Genomic DNA, 19,837 nt, shown 5'->3' on the forward strand with positions numbered 1-19,837 from the left:
AGTTTTCGACATTGGATGCTGACCATATGTTTAAGTGGACTCATCTAGCTGAAGGCGCTCGGTCATGCATCCGCACCAGATCACGTGTGGTAACGCCGTGCTCAACATCAACCGCAATCGCTAGCCAGATTAGATCAGAGAATTCTGATATTTTGGTTATCGCCAAATACACTCTTCCGATCTCCTCGACTCTGTCTTTTGATTTCTCTCGGTGGGTACAAATCATATTAGAAGGTGTTACTGGTAGAAACGTTGTCAAACACTGAATACCTGTGTCATCTCCATTGGTGAGCCCGACGTGATCTGGTACACCTAATTGCAACTGTGAGTCTGTTCTTTTTAAGATTTTTTATATCATTGCCTTATTATTTATTTTTTAAACATTGTGATTTTTTTCGTGTTTTTTCTTGGATATATATATATTTTTCCCTCGTTCATTATCGTACTTCATATTTCATCATGACTGAACAGAAACCCAAAATACTCAAGCTTAAGACTTTGTCCCCGCCTTCGTTTCAACTCATGCCTTTCTGGCCCGACAATATCGAAGCCTGGTTCTGCTACGCAGAAGCCGACTTCCACGAGCACAGCGTGATCGACACACGTGCACAATTCCTCGCAGTAGTCAAGGCACTACCGCGCGAATTCAAAAGGTACGTAACACCTAGTATGTTTACTAGTGATATTTCCGAACCTTACGAAATCTTGAAACGTTCGATTCTTAAACGAGGAGACCTAACCGATCGACAAAGGTTAGATCAACTCTTCAATAACATCGACCTGCAATACGGTTCTGCGACGGACATGTTGCAACGGATGAGAGAGGTTATAGGCCCAAGAACTTTCGACGAAGGTCTATTCAAACAACTATTCTTGTCTAAACTTCCTCAACAGGTGCAAACTGTGCTTGTCTCGTTTCAGAACAACGCCTTAGACGAGCTAGCTGCATCTGCCGACCTCATTCTAGAAATTACGAAATCTTCTACTACAGAGGTTTTTCAGTCAAAGAAAAGCCTCAAACGACTCAGAATGACATAACCGAGTTATGTCATACACTCACGCGTTATCTTAATCTTCGTACCGACCGTAAGAGATCGCGCACCCCACGTAGAAGTATTTCACGTAAGCGATCTGTCCCTAGACCACGATAGACAGATAACCCCGACTGGTGCTGGTATCATAACCAGTATTGAAAGTCTTCCAGAAATTGCAGAAAACCCTGCAATTTTCACAACACGAAACCGACTGACTCGAAAAACAACTCAGGAAACTTCCAAGCCGGCACGCGTTAACGGCAACCGTAGCCGGCGAACATAGCCGTCTGTTATACGTCACAGACGTGACAACGAGAGTTCGCTACCTCGTCGACACTGGCGCAGAAGTTAGCGTCCTCCCAGCGAATTCCAACGACCGACTTCACGAATCGACCCTAAACTTACAGGCGGCAAACGGAAAACCGATCGCTACGTATGGCAAAAGGTACGTTTACCTTAACGTGGGTTTACGCAAACCCATTCACTGGATCTTCGTTGTTGCTGATGTTTCTATGCCAATTATTGGTATGGACCTTCTACAACACTATAATCTGATCATCGATGCGCGCAAACGGAGGCTAGTAGACGGAAACACTAATTTGTCCGTTTGCGTAACTTCCTTCTCTGGTTGCAAACTATCCCCAGTCACAATTAAGCATATGATAGACCCACTCTATCAACCACTACTCGATAAGTACCCTGGGATACAACAAACTCAACCGAAACTACTGTGTGTAACCAGCAATGTTACACATCACATCACGACCACAGAACCACCTGTATTCTCTAAAGCACGACGACTAGCTCCTGAAAAACTAAGGTTAGCGAAAAACGAATTCGATAACATGATAGACTTAGGGATCATACGACCATCAAATAGCCCATATGCATCTCCGTTGCACATGGCCCTAAAAAGGACAGCAACGACTGGCGTCCAACTGGCGACTATCGGCGATTGCATGCAAATACCATTCCCGATCGTTACCCGTTGCGTAGACCGTTTCACTCGATGGCCAGAAGCAGTACCTATCAAGAACATCACTGCTGAAACAGTGGCTCGCGCCGTCGTCGAACGATGGGTAGCAAACTTCGGCTGCCCTTCAACCATCACTACAGACTGCGGACGCCAGTTCGAATCTGAACTTTTCCGTCGTCTGACCACACTTTTAGGAACCACTCGCTTCCAAACGACTGCCTACCACCCACAAGCAAACGGGTTGGTAGAACGTTTTCACCGACAACTAAAAGCTTCACTATCAGCTGCAAACGTTTCACAGTGGACCGACGCTCTTCCACTCGTCTTACTAGGTATCCGCAATACAGTGAAAGCTGACATTGGATACACTGCGGCTCAACTCGTTTATGGAATGACACTTCGACTTCCAGGAGAATTCGTGGATCCTTCGTCCTCTTCAATGAACATGGATCTAACCTCCTACACGAACAGGCTTACAAACGCAATGCGTTCAGTTAAACCTGCTTCCACTCGACCTCAATCAACCGATGTTTTCGTTCAACCTGACTTACGATATAGTACACACGTTTTCATTCGTCGAGACTCGCATCGACGTCCTTTCGAATCAGCATACGAAGGACCTTTCAAAGTTCTTCAACGCGAACCGAAGTACTATTTAATCGATAAGAACGGAACAAACGATAGCATCAGCATCGATCGCCTCAAAGCAGCGTATTTAGAAGGAAATCCTATCTACGTCGATTTTCCTTCGGTACAATCGAACGACACGACTCCACTCATAATTACTCAATCGACAACCAACGCACGCGACGATACTCCGAATGTATCTGAAAATAAACTTAAAATGACGCGTTCTGGAAGAAGAGTTAGATTTCCAGAGCATTTAAACGACTAGTGCATGTAAGGCACTACTATACATTCAATATTATCTCGATCTTTCTTTTCACGATATATAATATATTTTAAAAAAAACAATTTTAATATGCTTATATATTTTTATTTCAAAAAAAAAAATAAAAAATAAAAATTTTTTTAACAAAATTACGTGTAAATCAGTTTAGATTCCAATTTTTTCGCCAACATTGTGTTCTTACGTACATACGAGTGTATTTCGACATGCACTAACATTTTCTTTTTTCTTTTCCAGGACGGCTGGAAAAGAACGATGACGTTTATGGGGAACTGAAATTTTCATTGTACATTTTCTTTTTTACTATGTTGTACCTCGGTCCCATATAGTAAGGAAAGACGACCAGACGCTGCTAAACTTAGTAAACTATCAGAAGAGTGTTTACCAACGACAAACTCGTTGGGTTTAAACTTCTGGCTGGCCACGTCTTAGGGTGGTCACTGCCCCACTAGGGGGTGATCTGTAGCGGTAAATAAATCCCTAAAATAAATAGCTCTAAGTTTTCGACATTGGATGCTGACCATATGTTTAAGTGGACTCATCTAGCTGAAGGCGCTCGGTCATGCATCCGCACCAGATCACGTGTGGTAACGCCGTGCTCAACATCAACCGCAATCGCTAGCCAGATTAGATCAGAGAATTCTGATATTTTGGTTATCGCCAAATACACTCTTCCGATCTCCTCGACTCTGTCTTTTGATTTCTCTCGGTGGGTACAAATCATATTAGAAGGTGTTACTGGTAGAAACGTTGTCAAACACTGAATACCTGTGTCATCTTCAGTGTCTTGGGATATTATAGTTAACATTTTCCTTCCCAACGTCAGCGGCCTGTTCCTTGCTGTTAAGAGTTGCTGGAGTACATGTAACGGATGTTAATTTAATCACTTTGTGAGCACTGGTGGTGGCTGCGATGGCTGCGTGCAATTAGAATGGATTGGGCATGCTAGTGGCCACTGGTACGATTGTTCTCAAGAGGGCCCCATGTTTCCCATTTGCTAGTTCCTGTTTTTATACAATGTGGGCAAATATATCGGAACAACGGACAGCGGTGTCTGAATATGAATTCTATGTACTGTCTAACTATCACAGTGTCATAACAGATGTGTGGTCAATCACTACATCAATTACATACAGACACCAAGTTGCCGGTTTTATTTAGCTAAGAGGATGAGATAGAATAACCGTTTTTAGTTCGTTTCTTACCAGTGAGCTCTGTTATGAGGAAGTTCTGACGCTCCTTACTCTTCATTCTCTTGGGCTGACTAGACTTACTAGGAGTATGTGTGATCCTGATGACTTAGTTGGAGACATAGTTCTGGTGTTTGGGTCAAAAGGTCCGTGTTGTACACACTACCTTGAGGTTTATTATCCGATGTTATCCTGCGCTGTCATATAGGCCAATTGCTTAGAACTTAGACTTTCAATTTATTAACAACCTCTGGTATAGCACCTCTACTAGTCGTCCTCGTTGTTGTGGTGTATGTGCCGGTGAAAACTCCATTGCCGTACATGCCAACTGGCAGATCAAAAGGTAGAATGTGAAAAAACGTAAGAAGTACGCGAGATGCAAGTTTCGAAATATAAAAATGATTAGAAATAAGTTGATATAAGGTCCGCATGAATAGAACCTGAAAGACACTCAAAATTTCTACCTTAACACTAACCATCTTGCCAAAACATTTCTATTTACTCTTCCACAAGATTTGCATTCACAAATAAATAAATGTGTATTTGTTTCTGTTGAAACAATTAGGAAGAGAGCAGTTGGTCGAGACAGCTAGAACTGCCGCACAATCGTTTCACCTTGGTTGATTAGGGCTATTAAATTTATTATTTCGTTTGTTTGCCAACAAGTTAAGAGGCAATGTGTGTCTTTTGAAGTGGTTAAATATTCCAATCCGATAACAGAAACGGAATACTTTCAGTTATTGTTGAAAGATCACATTGAACTCGATAAGCCTTAATGAATTCAACAAATATTGTTGTAAAATAGATGATTTTCATTTGGAATTGATGAAAGGACTTGTTGTCAACTCCTTGGTAATTCAATCAACTTAATGTAATATGTGTTGACCACTGACTGTGTTTATATGTATCAACGGCACAATTATCGAAAGGTTATTTTTCGATTGGTGTATGTAGTTCACGTTAACAGACGATGAGTGGTATTTTGCTGACTTCCATTTTATTGTCATATGTTTTGACAACAAGTACTGTAATAATATTAACCGAACACTTTTCTAGCTTCATATGAAATTGCATTTTCGGAGGACTATTCTTGTGAAAATACTATATGTAATCCCCGAGCCGGTGACTTGTTGATTGGTCGTGAAAGTTCACTTATTGCATCTTCAACTTGTGGCTTGAACGAAGTCGAGGCCTACTGCGTTGTAACAACCAGTGGAAAAAGCTATTGTAAAGAATGTACCTCTAAACAACCGTACAACTCCATAACCAATCCTGAAAGTCATCGTGTAGAAAATGTTGTTTCACGAGTCCCGAGCAACCCTGGAAGATGGTATGTTTAATTATATTTTCTGCTCTAATTTTCGTGCTAAATCTGTGCTGATTCAATATGATGGAACAATCTAGGACCTCACAATGTTCACAAAAAATTCTTTGTGATAGACTTAAATTTCCTTCTAAGATTAAATAACTTCTTCTATCATAGATCGTTCATGATTATAAAACACAAACAATATTGAAAGTGTTGAAGAATCTTGTTGCATGTGATACAAGTTATCGTAAATACGTGTAGACACATTCAGTGTCGGGAGAACAAAAGTCTGAAAGTTCCGAGCTAATTCTAGTGGTAGTAGTTTCAGTCTTCAGTAATAAGGATAGGAGGTCTATCGATCTATATTAATCCTTGCAGTTTGTAATACTGTGGAGGTCCAATATCGTTTTGAATATATCTACAGAAGGTGCTGATATTACGTGTCCCGGTAGAGAATTCCGGTAATTCATTACTCGGTGCGAGAAACGAAACTCCAGACGTAAACGATTTGATCTCGGTTTTTGAACTTTCTTCGAATGTCCTCTCAAACGATTAGTCCTAGAAGGAAGTAAAAAATAAGGCATGTTAATACCAAAGTCATCGTTCAGTATATGATAAGCCAATATTAGATCACCCTGTATTCTACGGTAAGATAACGGAAATAAGTTAAGGTGTCTCAGTCTGTCTTCATAATATAGGCCCGACAGACCTTGTACCATCTTAGTACCTCGTCTTTGGACTCTTTCCAGCATATCTGCTTCGTACTTGAAACAAGGACACGCTGCTTGAATCCCGTATTCTAAATGTGGTCGCACATAAATCGGGTATAGTAATCTAAACATTTCATCGTCTAAATACTGGAAATACCTACGAATTGACCATAATGCCCTATAGCCTTTTGCAGCAGCAGCCTAACAGTGACTAGTGGCTTTGAGATCATTGCTTGATATGACTCCTAAATCTTTATAGTTTCTTGCTTTGGGCAGCACGAATCCACGTAGTGTATAGTCATACGATGTTTTAGTCAGTTTAATGATTTAGCGAGAAATGTCTGAGTAGAGAAATCGTGTTTGAGGATATGAACGTTTTTTTTCCTATTTTTAAATCTGCTATTCTAAGTGAGGAAGTGTTACGTAAATTTTCATTGATACATTATTAAAAGAATGCCATTAAGCCAACCTGAGTCGTTCCAAATGATGACAAAAGTGGGGTTAGTTTCAAAAATACATCACAAAGTAACAAGAAATATATGAGATAGCGAATTCACGATTCTTTGGACACTTTCGAAAACTCCGTCGTTTTCATGGGGTTACCAGATGTTATTGTGCAACGCCTGATTTTCGGTAGAGTAAATTTTGTGTAAAATGCCCTGAAATATAGATTTCAGGCTTTTAAAACATTTATCAGCAAATGGTTCATAGATTCTATGGGTTTTCGAATGGTGTTGACTTATAGACCACTGTCCATAAAATTCATCCATTTATGTAATTTGGAGCCAGAGATAAATATATTGTTTCTGTTGATGGCTAATAGCCTACCATACAACGAACATAGGTTGAATTATGTGAACAAGTCTTTCAAGATAAGAGTCTCACATCCGTTTATTGACTTAGAATGTATTTTGTCTTGTACCGCTGAATTTTCCACATCAAATTTATTTTGTAGTTTGAGACCGCCTTGCTCCTTAACAACTTTTGTATTAGGATTGCAGCCAAAAGTGTATGAATTATTGTACGAGGCAGTTTACCCTATATTTTATATCCAGGAAATTCACTAGTTGTTGTTTATCAACAAAGATATAGAACTGTCCCCTTTGAATCATGGGATAGCGCATTTATTTACGGGGCCCCAATATTCAGGACTTCATTATCCTTGACTTTTCTACCCAGCTTCCAAGAGCATTTTAAGCCTGTTTTTTCCCTGCATCTTTTTGTGTGGTAAGCAAGCTGCAGGCCTAAGGAAGTTGACCTACTTTTTTTACAGTAATCAGACTTGAGTCCTTAAGTGCATTTGAGGTGCCTTGGTATGGATTTTTGATGTCGAATTGTTACACCCCTTTGTTTTACTTTTTTCAATCCCTGTTTTTTCTAAATTGGGAATCAATACAGTGTCTCAGACAGAAATGTAACTAGACAATGTTTTTGAGGCTTGATTGGCGGAATTTTGCTGATTTTAAGGTTTTCTGCCAGAAACTGAACTAGGTTTCTCATTAAGACTGTCATATATTTCTGAGTGCTTTTCAAGATATGAGACATTGACAGAACTCATTTGCAATTTTGCTTATTTTGATAGAACTCTTTTGTCGGAATTACCCTTTTAAATCCCTGTGTCGACTCATATATGCCGCACGACATTTTGCTTTAATGGGACAACTGTGTGTTAGTTTGTATGTTGACAAAATAAGTATTGTCTCTGTTTACCTGATTTGTTGTACATATATATCATTTTGTTCAGCAATGTTCATTTCGCTCACATTTTAAGCCGACTTTTGTTTGAAAAGCAGATCAGGATCAATGAGAAAAACACCGTTGGTAGATTCATTTACATTGTGACTTACTGAACTTTTTTCAGGGTACTAAAACGAGATTTCTGGAAACTCTTGTGGCATCAATCTTTGCTTTAAATCAGACTACAAGCTATTTGACATCAGATGACACCAGCTTATTTCTCGTGGATACTTTTCACGGATTGTATTGTTATATTTTCTAATATTGCCAGGATATATCTTAAAAATAGGCAGAACACTTTAATTTACTTAAAAAAGACTGATGAGTTGGGAAATAATGCACTGAATTACAGTTATCTATCGAGTCAAAAAGTATAAAAAATCAATCCACGAATAGTTGTTGCCTCTAAATAAAGAAATATAGGGTCTCTCAGAAAAACTTTTTATACATTTGCTCTGATAGCCCAGTGAATTTTAGTCTACTTAAATAGAACTGGTCAGCTCTTATGAGTTAACACTGCCAGGATTAAAAATGATTACTATGTAGAGAAAAGTAATTTTTTGCTTCAAAGGGAAAGTTATGCCATAGATTCAACAGGTTCATTTGTTGTCTTAGTTTCCATAGTGAATTTTGAGCATTTCCATGTGGACATTATGACCTTATTCGTAAGACAAAGTATATCAATGAATTTTCGATAGAAATTTTAGCAATAAATGTCTAACAAGAAACTGTTGGCAGATAGTGGTTGAATTTAACTTTTGTAATAATCGCATATAGGGGTGAGTAAGTGATTGGAAACTCGTCAAATAGCCATTTTCAAGATTATAAGTGGTTCTATAATTCTGCTAGGAGAATTGAGATTAGTATAATATAACCCTAATTTAGTTCCCTTCACACAGAACGAAATATGTCCAAACTCACTGAGTGAAATGTCACTCAATGCTAGGTTTATCTGAATGTTTTTTAGTCACCCTCCTTTTATATTATTTTTAATTGTTACTTTCTTCTCAAGATGAAAAGCAAAATTGTATGTGCTAAATGTTTTTCAGTCCGCTAGATAAACGCACAAGATGAACTTACACTTTATAAAAATGATATGGGTTAGGTGACAAAATGGTATTCTCCATCTATATTCGAACGACGAAGGAAACCTTTCGAAATAGTTGTGCAAATATTGAGACAGTCTGGCTAAAAAAGTTTCCTCTAAACTTATATCACTTACAAATTCTATACAATTGTATTTATAGTTATTTTACGCATATAAGTTTATAATAAACAAAATGAATATTGTATTATTTAAGTGAAATGATTGCGAGCGTTTTCAAGTATCAAAATAAAATGATGTAATAATCGATGGATTATTGAGAAATAGAAAAAGAAAGTGGACCATCGATGGAAGTTAATTGTCCACTTATAAAAGGATAAAGGGGGAAAATAAAAGTTGATTACTTCTAAAGTGATGAAGGAATGACTAAAATAATAATAAATTCTTTCAAGTATCAGTTTATAAGACCATGGTAAGTGTTGGTTGTGAGCTCAGAAGGTTGAAATAATGAGCTGCCAACAATTCTACTGGGAACAGATTTCGAATGTTTTACGTTTTTAAGCTTCATCTTTTGGACTCAAATAATTTTAGGGGCTACTCCTAAGGAGAAGACCACATGATCAAAGTCGATAAGATATTTGAGGATGGCACGACTTGTCCCTTTGCATTTGCTTCTAGAAAAGCATAGAGAGTGATTCTTTGTCAATATAGCCCCTTCCTAAAAAAGAAGTGGACTGATAAATCTAAATTGATATGATGAAAAACAAAAACTTGACTATAACTCATCCTTGAATCAGTCGTCTACTAGGAAGATGTTTTGAAATTTGAAACGCGGGTCTTTATATGTGATCATGACAGCTAATTTTTAAAAATCACCGATGCGATATCGCTTTTGAATTCAGTGTTCATAAACAAAACCTTATTGGATACTGTAGGTCTTCTTTCACTTGTTATTTAATTTTCAAGTTCATTACAATGAACTTGTGAGTAAGAATATATTCGGTATGTTCATTGGATTTTATTATTATTGCCACATGTGCATCTTGTACGGATCGCCTCGATATTACCTTCGGTCACAAGCATTATAAATCGAGTCTCGGAGTGAAAATCAACTCTGGATGCAAGTGTATCCAGCTGGCAAGTTCCAAATAGGTCGAAACGCGCGTCCTGGATTCATCTACTAGCCATCATCCATCTTTGCCTATAATATTTGTGACTCAAGGTAACATCGAGGCAATCCGTACTGGATACACGTATGCCAATAGGAGACTGATCAATTGCAGTCCTAAGCATCAACGGGAAGACTCAAGTAACCAATACAAAAGTGAATCACTACTCTAAACTTCTCTAAATTTCCTGTTCAGCAAGTGACTTGTAATTACAGTTGGTTGTACATTTAATCGATAATCTATAAGTTTGTTTTTATCAGACTAGGTTTCAGAATTTATTAGCATATAATAGCATATAGAAAAGTAAGATAACTGTTGCTCTTATTCATAAGTGAATTCCAAACCATATCTGGAATCTCTATACAAAGCGTTTGTATATTTTTTGAATAACTAGTAGACTAATGAGTCTCAATTTTCCGGCTCAGTAATTTAGCGGCTGAGTGCTCGATGCTTGACTGAAGGCCCTGAGTTCGATCACCTGTGGAACTATGGATATACGCTGCTGAGGAGCCCGGCACTAGGACAAAAGAGCTGCGGTCCGTGCTTTCCGTTTTTCGTTGGTTGTATAACTACCATCAGTTCTTGACGTAAACCATGAAAACCGAACAATCCACATTAACCTCTTATACAGGTTATATGGATCGGTTTAGATTTGGAAATCAATTTTTTTTAAATTTTGAATTAGTTGCCTTGTTACAATCTGAATTCGTAATATGGACAATAAATTTATTGATACTATGTAACTTCTTTCCATTACGATAGTAGTCGGTCGGATATGTGTTGATCTTAAGATACGTTCCATGGTGATTTTTCGACAGTACTAAGTTCCTTGATATTTCTTTTTATTTCATTATCAAAACATCATATATATTTTTTAATTATCCTTCAGGTTTATGTATACTGTCAAATAAAAAACTTTATACTTTAATTTCAGGTGGCAGTCACAGAATGCAGTACACAATGTGTCAATTGTACTGAATTTGGATACACAATTTCAATTTATTTCAACGATTCTACGTTTTAAAACTTATCGTCCAGCGGCTATGTACTTAGAACGTTCTTATGACTTTGGACGTACATGGGCACGTTATGCTTATTTTTCAAATAACTGCAAACGAGATTTTCCCTCTGTACCTGAAGGTCCTCGTCGATCGTTGACTGATGTAACTTGTACTGGAGTTTATAGTCAACTTACACCTTCTGAAGGAGGTGTGGTATGTTTCTTAATTTATAATGTATACATTATGATTTTTACATTTACTGTATTTTGTTTATAAGTATTTCATTAAAAAAAAAGATTAGTGGGGTAGTTTGGGCAAACTCAATTGAGAAATATTCTAGCAAATTAGCTATAATATCAGATCAAAAACCTTACTTAACTAGTTTTTATAAAAATGATGTAGGCACAATTAATCTATCAGGCGAGACTATAGTTTATGGGCGAACCAATCACGTATAAAATAACAGGTCTAGGATTTTGGCGCGAAATTCAGTCATCCATTTGGCTAAATAGAGTTTTGGCATTATAGTTGATGTCAGTTCGTGATGAAAACCCGAAATCTAATTCTTAACCTTAATTATCAACTGTAAATGATAATTCTAATTCATCATGCTGGTTTAACACCCTCATTTGCTCCTGGTTACTAGGTGGGCACTCCCAAAGTCAGTTTAGCGTCCATAAATTATAGTCACACCGCCTATCACAAAGAAATAGATTAACTTCTGTTTACACGTAACTTAAATAAAATGATAGAAGTAAATATTATAAAACCTATTCTACGTAAAAACAGAGCATAGACTAAATACTACAAGATTAGATTGAATAAACTGAGAAGTTGCCAAATTTAAATATCATACTGGTTTACAAAATTAATAAATATTAATCTAATCAGTATAAGGAAGTATTATCTATATAACTCAATTCCTTCAGATGTTTTAAATATAAAGAGCATTTGAATACCTTAGTTAAGATAAATGAAAGTAGAACAATAAAAAGTTCACTGGTTGAAATCATGAGTCAATTGAAGCTAGACCACCATGGAAACCTGGAAGCACTGGACGGCCGTTTCGTCCTAGTATGGGACTCCTCAGCAGTACGCATCCACGATCCTGCCCATAGCGAGATTCGAACCCAGGACCTATCATTCTCGCGCCAGACGCCGTTGGATGCCGGCTCAGTGGTCTAGTTGGCTAAGTGCCTGGCACGAGACTGATAGGTACTGGGTTCGAATCTCGCGGGGGGTGGGATCGTGGATGCGTACTGCTGTGGAGTCCCATACTAGGACGAAACGGCCGTCCAGTGCTTCCAGGTTTTCCATGGTGGTCTAGCTTCAATTGACTCATGATTTCAACCAGTGAAATTTCTAAAAATCTCCACAAAACCCATTCTGATAATAATAGAAATCCCAATATCTTGTTAACCTTTATTCAGTTTTAGTATTGTATGTATCATTACATCTTTATATCTACTGATTTATTTCTGTTACAAAGATGTAATAGTCTGATCTTATGCTATTTTGTATTATATTGTTATGTAATGACTAAATTTTCATTAATTCATTTGTTATATCAGTTATTAAAGAGTACAATCATAATTGATGTGACTATACTTTAACTTTTCCATTTATAAGCAGTATACAAAATCTCATATAACAATATTTTGAAGGAAACTTTTGTTAAGTATAAATTTTACAGTAATAAAGTTTCGTAGAGGAATTGATCAATCGTTGGTCGCTATGAAAGTTTACTTTATTTAGAATGTTTTAGTTAAAAAGAATTTATTCTACTTTGAAATTCATATCAAAATGATGTACATACTAATGATGTTACTATCAATAACTCCTTGGGTTAAAGTTAAAATAGATTTTTTTTCTCTACATTTTTCTTTTGATCAATCAAAGTTTTACACTTTTCTACTCTTAATAAATAGACCAGATATTGATGAGAATAACAATTGCCTCATCAGATACTTTGATAACATATAAACCTATGCATGACTTTAGTTCAAGCGAATATTGGATGTAAAACTTAGTTAGTAACTGAAGTTAAACTGAAATGTTGTTAATTGTAGTCATGTTTCATACCCTTGACTTTACAACTGAGCTAAGTAACCTGAATATTGTTCTTTGAATAAATTCTCACTAAGTTTTCACTGCTAAACATTAGTTGTTTGTTAGTTAGTCTTTTGACATTCAAATATAAATGGGAATTAAAAGTAGAGAAATTAACAATCAAAACTGTCCACATTTTGAACTTCAACAAATGAACAATATCATGCTGTCTAATCAGAACGTTATTTAAAAATGATATTTTTAAATAGAACAGTAATAACTATGTAGTCATTTAGCTGTATAATACAATTTTTTATCTTTCAATAATGAGAATTTTATGAGTGAAAATAATTCCCACTGATGATTATAAAAAATGTAGGACTCTATTGTATAACCATAACTGTATACATTGACGACAGAAATAGGTGTCACTAAGTCAATTACTTTGTAGAAGTTTATTGAAAACCTAAACCAAATAGTGTGTTCATCTCTAAGAATTAGTTAACAAGCTAGAAATTAATGATCAGTGACGAATTAATCTACCGTTTTACATAAAATTTCATGTAATTATAGCTGACACAATAGATATAACCAGTGATTTTATTACAGATTTACCAGATACTACCTAATATTGTAAAATGTAAAACAAACTTTCAACTTTCAATGACTTCAACAATTAGATGTGAGTAAATTTCATCAGAGAAAATAATTTTATTAGAAATGGCTTACATTTTATTCCTTCTAACTATTCTAAACTGTTTGATGCATATATTTAATTTGTTGACTTAGAATACAAAATTGATATAGTTCTTGTAAGTGAAAATTATATTAGAAACAATTTCAGCGACTGAAATTTAAATAATTCCAACATATTATTCAGCAAACTTGTTTGAACTTCTTCAGAGTAATAATAAAAATTAAAATCATCAAATATAATTTTCACTTATAACGATTTCTATATACTCGGTGCACAATTTTTGTCAAACTATTCATTCTAATATTGACGAATATCCGTATAAATTGATATAGTTCTGTTTGGTGAAAAATCCAAAAAAGTACAATCTTTTAACAACCTTAAGTAACGATACAGGCATGTTTGGGGTACGCTCCTTTCCATCTAAATGCCAAGTCTTGCTTCAGGACTGGTATTCATCGACGATTGGATTAACGAGAGTCAAGTATTTGAGTGTGTCCATCTTTTTTTGATCCTGGAAGTTTCACTAGCCCTGGTGGGTTGGAGCCTGATGAAATCTCGGCATGAAATCAGAAAACTCGGTTAACTTTCACCACGTTACGCCACTTGTAATATAGGCGAGATACCAGTTTACCAACTGGAAGACAGGTTAACTGCACAGTAGTTTTATCCATTCTTTTTTATGGGTGTGCAACATGGTCTTTAAAAATATAAAGCATTCGCAGGTTACTGGTATTCGATTATAAGTACATTCGAAGCATCGTTTGTGTATTTCGGGACCATCGATTTAATAGCACTGAGGCTAGTTGGAAAAACAATAGGTAAAAATGGTAAATCGACTGACGAGGTAATGAGTCTTTATCGACCGCTTTGATTAGGATATGTACTACATATGCCGTTCCACGATAATGGCTGGTGCACGAATAGGTTGGAAGAAAACTACAAACAGCCAAATCAAGATTTTTCATCGGCCCATGAAGACACTGTTTGTTGGACTAAGCCATGTAGGTAGTTAGGTAGGTACAAACGATTTGGGTCAGGGTGATTATCGTAACCAGTAGTTAGAGACTTCCGGTGATATGGCTCAGAATCGTTTGCGATGGCCAAGGTGAATCTATATGATCTTTTTTTTGGTCCTAGGTTTATGAATCCATGTCAATTTTTTTATTTCATTATGTTTTCTTAGGTTACATCTTCGATGTCGAATCTTTTCTATTGCAATTTATACTGCCACTACTTCTACTACCCCAAGCTTTACTCTGATGATTTCATTTCACTGCGCTAATTAGGTGTGACTCCATGAACCGATATACAGATGTGACAAGTTCTACGTTGTATCTGACTGGTCGACTGATTGAATAAATTTTTAAGCGTAATTAGTTATTTCTTCATCATCATGTCCTAAAAAATGATCGCAATTTCGTACCGGTAAAAATCGATAACACTGATCACTATTTACTAGCTGTATTAATACATATTTATACCCATGATGGAAAAATTTAATTATGATAATGCAAATGAAATAAAATGACTTTTATTAAAATTAACCTGTCTTAACCTAAAAAAAATCATTTAATGTGATTGATAAATAATTACTAATGTGCACAAACATGATAAAGATCACAAAAGTTTCGTATGTGTATGTACGAATAAGTAATATCAGAAAGAATGGAGTTTGTGACGATTAAGGTAATTTTAATAGTTGAGTAGATATCAGTTAGTTAGCCAGTCAGCTACAACGTAGGACTAGGCACATATATGCATCAGTCCAAATTGCCATACCTCATTAGCACAGCAAAATGGACACCAGATTCATAAAAGTGGTTTATTCAGTGATGGTAATATATAAAAGAAAGATTACATATAAGGACACAATACAGGAAGAAAGAATTAGTTCGTAGAAAGAAAAATATGAAATTATTTTAATCTCATAGTTTAAGGGAAGACAGAGAGTGTGTACACCTACACCATTGTGATCGATTCTCAGCTATGTCACCAAGAGTCGCCAACAATTGGTTACGATAGTCACGCACACCACAATCAAGTAGTCTGCATCCACCAACATGGCTCACACTAAAAATTAGTGACTTCAAACACTGATGCCACATTTTGGTTTGGTCACCCCTAACTTCCTTCCAACCATCTCTAACACCGGTTAGCATTGCAGGTCGTGGTAATCTGTGTTCATGCATACGTAACACGTGACCCAACCATCTTGACTGATGAAGATTCACAACCTGATCAACTGATTTACCATCATTCCGTAATACCCTGCGTCTAACCTCACTATTACTTACCCGGTGATGCCAGCAGATTCGAGTAATATTTCAAAGGCATATGTTGAATAGATTAAAGCTAAATCGACTCATCAATTTAACCATTAAGTTGAATAATAGAATAAATACAAATTCTGGAGAAAATGCTAACAGAACACCATCAGAAATTAGATGTATAAGGAAAATATATGTTAAATAAACTCAGTGATAGATAACAAATAATTTCAATGTTTTGCATGAGGACCCAGTCAGAGCTTCTTCAGAATGCTAATTCGTAATCAAAGTATTGATTTTCAAAAAGACAAACTGAATAGTAATGATAGATTTCACTTGTTATCACTAATAAACGTTTATTACACATAACTTGGAAATTAAAACTTAGAGTTTGGCAGAAATCTCAGAGATTCATAGGTTATTGTTTCTTAACTTTGTAGCAAGTTGTGTGCAGAATGGAAGCTTGGTTAGAAAACGGACAGAAGTATTCAATAATATGCTGCCTAATAAGTTGTTTTTCAAGAAGAGCTTTATTAGGATACAGTTTTCGTTAACAAAGTAGAATTCAATGCTGAAACAGAACTGAGATGAATAATATTTTCTGATTTTTTGGAGCATATATTTATTATAAGTTGAGAATTAAATTAATGAACAGATTTTCCATCACTATTTGTGACCAAATGAAGTAATATCCAAATAGTAAATGATGGCTAGTGTGTAACACATCACTGATCGATTCATGATTTCAATGAAACTCGACGATTTCTACAACCGTATACTTGCAATTATTATATGTTCGCCAGTGACTAGCTTTGAGAGAAAATTTACGGAGTTCTAGTCAGAAACTGTGACAAGTGGAGATCAGCCGTGTCAGGTGTGAGGCAGTTATTCACCGAAGACAATGGAAGATGGTCACACAATATCTTAGATTGATTAGAGTTAGACATTAAAATTGTTTTGTTAGCTCAGTGGTCTAAATGTTAAGCATCCACTCGGGACTGAAGGTCTTGGGTTCGACTAGAGCATCCAAGGTCATGGATGTACACCCCTGAAGAGTCCTATACTAGAATGAAACGCCCGTCCAGCGCTTTTAGGTTTTCAATGCTGATCTAACTTAGATCAGTTCATGATTTCAATGAAATTTAACGATCTCCACAACACAATGTTTACATCATGCATAATTGTTTCTTTTTAGAAATCATTTTGAATGAATGTTGGTAAAAGTCTCACTTTAAAATGTAAAGCAGTTATAATCAAATTCTTTTTGTCATATTTGAAGTATACTACTATGTTGTTCATAACGCACTGGTAAGATTTTCATGGATTTTTCAAAGCTTTATTTGAAAATAGTTGAATAACTGGATGAGTCTGTTAATTGTTTCATTATGCTACTAGTTTTCAGAGTTAAATACTCTTTTATGATTGTTTTCATACTTATGTGTATATGTACACAAATTAGGTTGCTTATATGGCTGCCCCAAGTGAAATGCATCAATCATGGCCTCAGTACAGTAAAGAACGTATGAATTTGACAGCGATCACCAATCTACGAGCTGTTTTTACCAGAATTAACACCTTAGGTAAGTAAAAGAGGATTTTAAAAAATGAAATCTATCTATTCTTCTCCATAATCTAGTTAATTTTGGTTGCGTTGCAACCATTTATTTAAACTACACAAACTAAAATATGTTAATACATTTGTTATAATTAATAATTGTAATTTTAAGTTGTATGCAGCTGATGAGAAACGGTGAAACAGACTAATGAATTCGTTTAATTCTTCAAACCTTGCGGTTCTTTCTTAGTTTCAATTTCACTTATGTTGAATTCGAATATGTCTTCCCTAAAAACAGGATCTTATCTTGTCTGTTTTTTCTGCAATAACACATTTGTTCAAAATATGTTCAAAATAATAAATTAATAGCCTCTGAATCCTAGGATAAATACCACTAAGCCAGCGTACATGCAGTACAGCACGAAGCTAGGTGCATGCTCTACTATTTATTTTTGGGTCATGATAGTGATTCTCCCGCAGTTTCACGTACGGAAACCTTAATACGACTTTTACTTTCTATAAGTAGTCAAATCAGGTCATCTTAGCATCAGTTGAGCGGAAAAACCACTACAACGACACCAATCCAACGACCTCACTAAACCATTTAATCGGTAGTAGCAACGGGCAGTGTGTACAAAATAGAATGTTATCGGAAATAGTGCTCAAGCGGAACACGTGGTAAATTTAAATAAGTATATCCAGTGATTTATATCAACTTAAATTGGATGACTTTAGTAATTAACAGATATCTCAAAAACGTCGATAATTAATGATGAATGTTGAACGTAAAAGATTGGAACCGTCTCGAAAATCGTGATGTTCACAAAACGATGCCTTTTGGAAATCAACATAAACTGAGGCAGAATTGAATACATGACCATCAACTCTCTTGGGAACTACGATATGGTTATCATCGACGAATAAGTGGCTCACTATCGAATCAATTGACTTTTAAGGGTACCAAACCCTAATAAACCTTCAAAACATTTGGATGGTATAGAGCTGCTGTGTGACCTGAAGGTCCTTGGTTCAACCTTATATAAGACAGTGGTTGTGCACTATTGAAAGTTTTGAATAAAACCCAAACGTCTGTAAAGTACATTTTGGCTTCCATGAATCGTCATTTCATGACAAAAAGTGTTCATTTCAACACGATATCAGAATGAAAGTGTTTTCTTTGAAACTGATCGAGCTTTTTATTTTTTAAGTTTCAGTTATGTTATGAGTTGTTTAGTATTTCTCCAATGTTCCAGGTCATATCTTTTACAATGACAATGAAATTCTTAGGCCAATTAATAAGCTAATTTAAACTTCACTGGGAATTACTCAAAGTGTACTGATCATATTTATAAAACCGAAACCAAAGAAAATTTCAAATTAGTAGTTGCGAAATTCATTAGTAACGTTTGATTAAATCCAGTCCAAATGTTATTCATCTTAATACTTAAGGTATATAGTGAAATATTACACATATACTGTTTATATAAATATATATCAGCATAATTTAAGGTCATTCAGTTCAGCAGACTATATTCTTTATCTTGCGTTCGATGAAAACACGATAATGGAGTATAACAGTATTAGTTTTCAATTAGTATTTCCGGTCTTATTCAAATAACATATAGTATTCTCATGTACTAATGTGTAATTATTTAATTATATGTACCGGTAATCTCGTATCATTCACTATATACATATAGATATAGATATATATAAACAACATTAAACTGTATAGTCATGTAATCAATGTTATTGCCAATGTTTTGTTTAGGCGAATTCAATTTTTGTTGTTGTTTGAATGTTATCATATTGAATGAAGTTATAAAAATAGACTTAACTTTTAGAATGATAAGTATATATATATATATATATATTCTCCTTACATCATAGTAAACCTCAGTAATTACATAAAAGTCATTAATTTTTATTGATATAAACTAATTTATGTATTCGTTGAGTGATTTTCACTATTAAACAAATTTTACTAATTATCTCATTTAAACTTTACAGTAGTACATGTTGTTGAAGTACTCGAACCTTTTCTTTTCAAATCAGTTCATTGATGAAATAACTAGTATATATATAGTAAGTGATGAAGTGTATTGGCTAGTCTATAATGAGATACAAACTTACTATGATTGGATATCTTTAACAGTAGTACTTATAAGAAAACATAGAGAATTCCAAG

The 19,837-nt window shown here is 35.5% G+C and overlaps 1 protein-coding gene across 1 annotated transcript in view; it reads left to right on the forward strand.

Moving 5' to 3' along the window:
- The first annotated feature begins 5,032 nt into the window (after nt 1-5,032).
- LAMB1 (Laminin subunit beta-1) overlaps nt 5,033-19,837 on the forward strand; it is a 65,271-nt gene continuing 50,466 nt past the window's right edge. Inside the window, exons 1-4 of the mRNA XM_051208231.1 lie at nt 5,033-5,132; nt 5,167-5,440; nt 11,015-11,294; nt 17,554-17,674. Coding sequence (XP_051066941.1) covers nt 5,081-5,132; nt 5,167-5,440; nt 11,015-11,294; nt 17,554-17,674 — 727 coding nt within the window. The 5' untranslated portion in view covers nt 5,033-5,080. The remainder of the gene's footprint in view (nt 5,133-5,166; nt 5,441-11,014; nt 11,295-17,553; nt 17,675-19,837) is intronic.

The sequence above is a fragment of the Schistosoma haematobium genome, chromosome 4 (assembly GCF_000699445.3).
Source record: "Schistosoma haematobium chromosome 4, whole genome shotgun sequence".
In the NCBI taxonomy this organism is placed as follows: Eukaryota; Metazoa; Platyhelminthes; class Trematoda; order Strigeidida; family Schistosomatidae; genus Schistosoma; species Schistosoma haematobium.